Source organism: Schistosoma mansoni, chromosome 1 (assembly GCF_000237925.1).
Source record: "Schistosoma mansoni strain Puerto Rico chromosome 1, complete genome".
Taxonomy (NCBI): Eukaryota; Metazoa; Platyhelminthes; class Trematoda; order Strigeidida; family Schistosomatidae; genus Schistosoma; species Schistosoma mansoni.
In genome coordinates this window covers 39,956,221-39,964,876 of record NC_031495.1, presented here as the reverse complement: position 1 = coordinate 39,964,876, position 8,656 = coordinate 39,956,221, and the positions used below count along the sequence as shown (strand labels likewise).

The window sequence follows — 8,656 nt, the reverse complement described above, 5'->3', positions numbered from 1 at the left end:
GCTTGATACCGTTATTACAATTATCTCCACATAACGCCTCTTCTAGAAATAAAAGCTATTTAGTTCACAACCACTGACATTAAATCAATATACAAAGAATTTATTTCAGTGACAAGCACGGGTGTAAAGAATTGTCACTTGTGTAGCGTATGTTTCTATTCTGTATATTTACGTAATATACTGTTATATATTGCGTACTGTGCCATATGGACAGGGTAGGCGCTACTCGGAGATAAGATACTTTTTAAGTTCTATGGAAAGTGAACATTCAACCGTATGAAATCTTGTTTCCAAGTAACCCTGTCCTGTCTTTTGGTGAGTTGCAGGCACTTTCAGTGATTTAGAAAGGACTGGTAAAATCTAGAGTATTTTACGACTCGGGACTGCGAGGTAGAATTCTCACCCCTGTCTCTCTGCCATAGAATAAATCCATATTAGCAGACAACTTTTCAATAACCTGATCTAAGATAGTAATTTACCTCACCGATCGTGGGTGAATGTCAGGATTTTTCACTAAAACTTTCTGGTCTCAACCACGAGTTTTTAATTAGGTGTCATATTAGGTATTTCTGTCAGCGAATACATTCTCCACAATTTATCAAACACTATAGTGAAAGGTATTATTTAGTCTCAGTCAATTTTCTCATTGAAGACAAATCGAATCCCAGTGTTTAAACAGCATGCTAGTGGTGGGTATAGACACCTGAGTACAGTATCCAAAGATCATGAACTGTAAAACAGAACTCACGACGATAGTTGAATGAGATATCCTACTCGGGTGCTTAATCTTACAATGTATACTTGAGGAGTTACATAGACTTGAGGGCTCTATTGAGTTTTATTAACTTATGTGATTAAGTCATAGGTTAGGCAACTAACTAATACTTTGGTTTTTAATATACTACTTGGGATCGCATTATGTTGTTATGTTGCTTTGAGACATGTCTTACTAAAGTAGACGACACTGCAAACTTATGGTCTTGTGATCGCAGTTGCCTCAGAGTTTAGTCTATATACTAGGACTTCAGTAAAGTGCTGGTGTTACTGGTTGTCGAATAGAAAGTCCAATATGTATAAGCCTTTACTTTGTTTTGGCTGTATTTCCAAAAATAACTGGGATAACATGTAGTAAAAACACGAAAGTGTGACAATCATCGTCCATTTTAATAGTTAGCTGATTGATCCCATGACTTTCGAGGAAAAACCGATTTATGCGTCCTGAACTTCCCTTGTTTTTTCTTTGTTATGATCCATCTAAAGAATTTCAGGCAATCCCAAAAAACAGAATAAAATCTTATTAAAATAAATTGTAAGAGTAGTTATTTAACAGCTGTTTGGTCAGCGGTGTCTCCTGGATGTGAGTTTAAGCGGAGACCTAATACTCAGCATAAGTAACAATAAGTTTTCGAATGGATTCCTCACCCAATACTCATTGATTTAAATCAATGAATAGGAAAGCGTATGTGATAACAGTACCAACTTTAAAGCAGTCGTTTAGCCGTTAAAAGTTATCTTTCAACGAATAGGTCGCGCTTTCTGACTCTACTACACACAGGTTGGTTTTTGCTGCAGGGTGGTATCATTAGTTCTGTTCCACTTTTGTTTCGCTGAATGGCATAATGTCTTTAACATTCATAATTAGCGTGGCTCATGCCCAAGCAACTGGTAAATGAGTTAACTTTAAAACTTTGATATCTCTAGTCCTTATTAACGAAGTAAGTGACAGTTAGCTAAGTATATATATTGTTATTTGGTAATTGAAACGCCCCCAAATGCCCTGGTATGGCCGAGAGCGGGGAGAGTCCGCTCTCCCTCTGGAAATGCTCTCACATGGCCACGCGAATATATAGCCTCTGCCAGGGAAGTCCTACTCACTGCCTTCTCGTGGCGGGGGTGTTGTTTACGAAATTGAGAGGACGAAAAGCACATGTCCGGCGCTTTAACCGGGTTGGTGGACACGGAAAGTCCACCTCGAGGAATTGGAAAACCTTGATTCCAAACTAATGGTGCACATGGGCTCCAGTATCCTGAGGGAACAAATGGCGTATGAACCAATCGTTGGTCATCGGCTACCATGGGACTGCATCTCCTTACGATGCTCCACTTCCTTGTGGGTCAGACGTTTAGGTCAAAGGCTCGAGGTGTGGCTCCCTAAGAAAACCACCTGTTTCAGTCTGGGCACCTGGGCAGTATCTCAGCCCTCACACAAATCAAATGAGATTTGTGTGGCGCATATTTATCTGGTGCTTCCTTGTACCAATATTTATGTGTTAAAATAATAATAATAAAAAGGAAAACATTTGAGTGACCTTATTCATTAAAAAAATGGGACATTCAGTGTATACCTTTTTAACCTCTATCATGTAGAAGGAATCATTGTCATTTTGTAAATCTATTCATCTTAATATACATTCCCTGCTGTGTCTTTTTTCTAGTTCTTTGCTACCTGGTTTTTCTTATTCAGTCGCATTCTTCAATAATTTTTCACCACTCTTAGTGTGAACTGTAATAATTGTAGCCGATTCAGATTTGAATCGGATTTTATATCTGTGATTATCCACTGACTATGTTTTTACTCAATAATAGCGTGACAGTCTGACATAGTGTACTTTGCCCACTTAATAGCTGTATTTTCCTCTTTTAGACTGTATGGAGGTTGTCTTGTATAATTCGGACCTTGCTCAAGTGGGTTTGTGCTACTCGATGTAGGCTTGCTGTTTTTCTCTGTATTTTTCCGCTGACAGTTTTCTTGTATACCATCGGGAAACAGTATCAAAGTAATTTGTGCATGGTCGTAAACTTTGTTATTTCAGAAAGTTACGGTAGTCATGTGAACAAACCCATTTTGTACATAATTACTGCTACATACCAAAGAAACGTCCAGCGTGCAGAACTTACAAGAATGTGTAATACCTTACGTAATTTGAAGGATATTTTATGGATTCTTGTAGAAGATAGCACAGAACCTTCATGGTAGTCTTTGATTTGGTATTTAGTATGTTGTTTGGTCAGTCATTTATATCTTAATATGTACTGTTTTGTCCGTGAAACTACTAATTGAGCCCAATTAGATGGGGACTTTATACCTTTTCATTGTTCTCTTTCGAATTTAACTTGACTGTTGCTAATCGCATCTACCTGAGTACAGTTTTTTCTGACTATTTGAAATACGATGTGACATGTGATTTATTCTCTTTTAGGGTTGTATCAAATATTTTAAATGATTGTGGTGTACCTTTTGTACATTTAAACATCCCAACACCACAGTCAGAAAAACCTAAAGCGAGGGAACCCTTCTGGTTTCGTCCTAAGGGCATACTTCAACGTAATCTTGGGCTTCAATGGTTGCGCCAGAATCTTATTTTAGGTAGAAACAAAGGTGTCTTATACATCGCTGACGATGACAACTCCTATAATTTACGTATTTTTGAGGAAGTAAGTCTACAAATTTTTGCTTAACTTTCATCGTACTGAATTAATGCAGTTTATGGACAAATTCTTTTTTCCACTTGATTAATTGTCAATTCCTGTCAGAAAAAACCACGATTGATCAAGATAGTTGGTCAAAGTTATTGAAACACTGTTCCATTTACTACCTTAGAGTGAGACTTGGTCTAAGTTCGGTTATCATTAACGACAATCTACCGAGCTACATAGTTTGTTCAGATCTTACTATGGCTGGTAGGTCGGTTAGAAGCGCATATAATTTATTTGTGGGAGAGATCGTACCATCAAATGTATCAGAGAGTATCGGAAGTTAGGTATTTCTCATAAATAACTAGAGTCTTAGATCCTGACTTCTCATAAATTGAATGAAAATTAAAAAAGTTCGAGTCATATGAAAAGCTTACATACCTTTGCCACATATATTTTGAATAGACCAGGTTTCGCAGAACTGAAGTAGGACTCTGCACTAACATTTTCCTAAATAAATATTAAAAATGGCGCAACAGGCGTTTAGATAATGGGAACTAAGAAGTGAACTTCAGTAGACAGGCTTTTAAATCGACAGCTTGATTAGTTCTTGTCTTAGTTTGCCGGATATTTATTAATTAAAAATATAGAGTTATTCATTTCAGTGTTACAAAGTGCCATTTCAAATGTCTATTTAAGTAGGGCAAAAGAATGTGTCTGTCTCAGTTTCAAATGTTTCAAGCCCTGGTATTTTTTCTCTGCCATTTCATTACCAAAATAAATTGCTTCACTAAAATACTTCATAAATTAGTCACTTAATTTGACGACGAATTCATCACAGAGTACTTTAGCTAAAAAACATTAGTAGTTCTCATCTGGAAATGCAAATAAAAGCTTGACTAGAAACAAGATATTAACTTCTTTATACCGTTTATTGATTAAATTTAAGTATGAAAAGTTTATCTATAACTTCAGATGCGTGGTACAAACAAAGTTTCAACATGGCCGGTTGGATTTGCAGGTGAACTCCCATGGGAGGGTTGTGTGACATCTAAAAATCGAACACAGATTGTACGTATGTGGTCAGTGTACAAACCCGAGCGTCCTTTTCCAATTGATATGGCAGGATTCGCAGTTAATATTGATCTTATTCTTCAACACAAGAATGCTGGATTTGACTACAAACGTTTACGTGGAATGCAGGAATCACAATTTTTGTTAGGTCTTGGTTTAAAAAACTGGAGAGAATTGGAACCACTAGCAGATGGTTGTCGGAAGGTAAGTTGTACTGTTCTCAAATTTAATTGTGAATATGCTTGTGCCTGTTGTTGATCGTATAGATTATCAGAATCCCACGTCCATTTTTATGTAGTAGGTCACTTGTTGGATTGCGAATGGGTTTTTGACATTTTAGTAGTGTTCACTACATTTATTTTGAAATATGCAGTGTAAAAACCTCAATGTGTCGTGAAATTTCGTCGTTAAATTGCATCCAATACCTTACCCCTGTTTTTATTGTTCAGTTATCTAAACTTTTCATATGGCTGCTACATTCTTATTGTTGAAAAAGGTAGAATTTAATTTATCTTAGTTTGTTTTCATGCTATGGAAGGAAAGGCAACTAATGAACCTAACATGCCTTCATTCGACTAATTAAATAGTCTTCGTGTTGAGGATCATACATTATTTTGAAAGATTTGCGGTGCTTTTTTTATCAAGCAAGGGTCGAATGATTTATTTGGTTTATTCAGAGGTTTGGTTCTCAGATCCTCTAAGATGTTCTCACAGATACAAACAGAGATCTTAATCTTTCTTGTTTCAATATATCTACCGTTTTCACGAATATTTAAAATGATACAGATTACCACTGGTTATTTGAAATCCAAAGTATTAGACTGTTTTGATATTTAAAGCAGTTAGTCCCTTTGATAAATTTGAATAGTGTAATAAAAAGACGAAGATTGCCAGAACTGTATGGTCAATTATCAATTTTATAGGCATAGACAGGGTTGGAAGCCAATTAAATATTCAGCTTAGTCTGTAGTTAATTCTGCTTATAGTTCCGATCCCCTTGGTTAGTTCTTCTTTTAGCTTCCTTACTAAGCACTTGGATAAATTTGTAACCAGTCTGTAAAAAAGAAATAGTTCTTCGTATAAAACGTTATTCATTTTAAATCAAAGAGATCTCCAAAGTCATCGATCATGGTGATCACGATCAATCGTATTGCGGTATTGTTATTACATTTCTAATATTAATATGTTATCGATGCTTTTTCTCATAGGTGAGTGTCACTCAAACATCTATCTCACCAAATGGAGCATTGACTGTAAAATTAGGGGACGGAAAGTCTATTCATTACCATATTGCTTATTATTCGGCCGATTCACCACTATATTTATCGTCTGTGTTTTGCATCTGGAGTTATTCTGTATGCGTTCAACTGACTAGCATAACCATTCAAGCTGAATTTTATCTATTTACGATTAACTTAAGACGTTGATTTCAAGAATGATGGGGAATGATATATAATGCATAATGATATATATTTCATAACTGATAAGAAGTTGACAACCGAAAGCATTGACATTAAACTAGAAATAATAAAGATTACAGTGTTAACATCGGTGAGTACTTGAAAATAGAGGATGCTCGTAGGCTACTAGTATGTGGTCATAGATGTCTTCAAAGCATTGCTCGTGTATGCTGGAACCAGCAACCAATGTTGGAGTTAGATACAGAGCACTAGGTGAGTATGAAAAATTGATTGATGAGGCGGTAAATATTCGTTGACTGTATTAATTAGGACATGTATTACCTACACTCAATCACCAGTGATGATTGGTGTAGCAGTAGGTCGAAAGAAAACTAAGGGTAGCCAAACTCAGACTTTGCATCAGTTCTTAAAGTCACTGACTATTGGATGAAGCTATATAGATAAGCACAGACGGCATGGTTAAGGTCTGCGCAGTTTTCTTAACAAATTGTTAGAGACTTTAGGTGATTTAGTGGCGCAGGTGCATTCAATGTTTATCTTCTCTTAGATCTTAAGTTTCTAAATTTTATTGTGACTTTACTTCATGAATCCATATTTTCTTCTTGAATGATATCTGCGCCTAATGTTTCCTACTACTGACACTTTTCTGACACTATGTCTTCTCCCTGTGATGTGATGTAGCAACGTGAGTCGATGCACAAATATCCTAAGCTTTGGAGAAAAAGCGATAAATCATCTTTTTCGCTGTTGCTAAAATTGTTAACATAATACCAACATTCATTAACATCACATTTACAAGTACTTTCGTATAATTATTCAGCTTATTTTATCCCGAATTACTTTTACAATCTCCAGACATAATACACTTATCATTTTCCGCTTGGTAGTAATTTACCATAGGAACTAATTCGCCAAGTACATGAGTGTGTGGCACTCTCTAAGTATAAGAGCTAGTCATACTCTCCAGTAGTCCAAACTCAAGCAGATGGGACGGGGTTTGAACTTAGGATTTAGTGACTGCAAATCAAATGCTATCACTCCACTAAAAGTAAAATAGTATTCGTAATGTATTGATTCCTTAGTATCATTTAGCCTGAAACCATCTTCCAGCTGTACAACTCTCTTTTTTTACTTTTCACCTAGATCCTAGTGTGGCATACACGTACAGCAGAACCACTTTTAACACTATGGCATGAGCTGGAATCGCAAGGAGTCATATCTCCACCTATAGATGATTGGCCCTAAAATATGTAGTATGATTCTAAAAGAAAACAATTATAATCTCTGTCAGAATACTTTTTATTTAGGCAGTATTCACTTAATAAATCAACTATATTTAAAACAAACCAAAAGTTGCATCTAAACGTCATGTATAATCAGTTATTCAAATTGTTTGTAATACAATGCATGCATTTTCTTATATAAATAATATATAGTTCGTATCATACTACTAATTATTTATAGAAATAAAATAGTCTTGAATCTCTGTCATTTTTGTATGTATTCTGGCTTGCTCGTCTCACTTGTTTATTTGTAATTTTGAGTTGTGGTTGTTTTAATTCATCTTGATAAATAGTTATTGTATACAATTTATTCAGTTCAGTTTTTTAAAAACAAAATTACTGTCACACAACGAAGTATAATTTGAGTTTTGTATTCGTAAGTGTGACCAATTAAAGAGACAACTATGTACATGTCTGAAGTTCACGAAGTCCACAATGAAATACGTCATTCTAGTCTAATTAATTTTCTTTGTACTCATTAAGACCAATTTCACTGAGTTTCTATTTGTATGTTTATTCCGTATACCTGTGATTGGTTGCCTATCTAGTTATTAAAATAGTATTCTGTTTCTGCTGCAACTCCCATCTCATCTTATTGTTTTGTACTTGATTGGTGTTGACTTTCAGATTTGATTATTAATTCCTATCGATCATTGCATACGGTACAGTATAATTTTTCATGTCAAACAGTGGTAATTTTGACTTTCAGTTTCATACACAAATGCGTACGAATTATACTGATTTATATTGGCTATGATATCAAGTTTTTCCTACAATTGTTTACTATCTTTTGGATTGTGTACTTCGTATCTGTTGTTTTCATTGCATCCTGTATTTTCTATAATGATTCTAATTGAACATAAATATAATTGATGACTTTCACAGGGAACATGGAGTCGTATCTTCCCCATTTTAGACTTTCAAGTCTGACTATTTAATGATGCCTTTGTATGACCGTTTCATGTAGTTTCACCTTATGAACTAGATAGATTATAACGCTTGTTTTCCCTTTCTCAATGTAATCACGTTAGTAATAGAATAATGAGACAGAATTTGCTATATTCTTCATCTCAATTGTGGTAAGATAATTCGGTTGTGACACGAAGAATACAACGAATTTCGTTTCATTTTCCTGTTACATGATCTCTATGAGAAAAGAATACTGTGTGTTGCAATCTAGTAACTAAACAAAATGATAAAAATAGCTGGTTTATCTTATATATTTCTGATCAGTTACTCCAAAAGTAATTAAAAGCTTATAGTACATATTATTTGGAACACATCACACTAATTTACTGTAATCCAGCCTGTTGATGATCTCTTCGCCCCATAAAGTGGGTTAAATTTCGTGTTTCGATTTTGATATTGTCCGAACTTCCTGTGGGAAGATTTGCTATAGAAGGCTCTTGAAGATTCTTTTCCATTGTCAATATTTCAGACCTGTATGAATCTTTCCATTCCCAT

The 8,656-nt window shown here is 35.1% G+C and overlaps 1 protein-coding gene across 1 annotated transcript; it reads left to right on the top strand.

Annotated features, from left to right (window-relative positions):
• The first annotated feature begins 2,643 nt into the window (after positions 1-2,643).
• Positions 2,644-7,496, top strand: Smp_083130 (putative beta-1,3-glucuronyltransferase). Its single transcript, XM_018794396.1, has 5 exons — positions 2,644-2,777; positions 2,814-2,973; positions 3,201-3,435; positions 4,390-4,692; positions 7,053-7,496. The coding sequence occupies exons 2-5, from the start codon at positions 2,903-2,905 to the stop codon at positions 7,152-7,154; spliced, it is 711 nt and encodes a 236-aa protein (XP_018648813.1). The 5' UTR covers positions 2,644-2,777; positions 2,814-2,902; the 3' UTR covers positions 7,155-7,496.
• Positions 7,497-8,656: the final 1,160 nt, after the last annotated feature.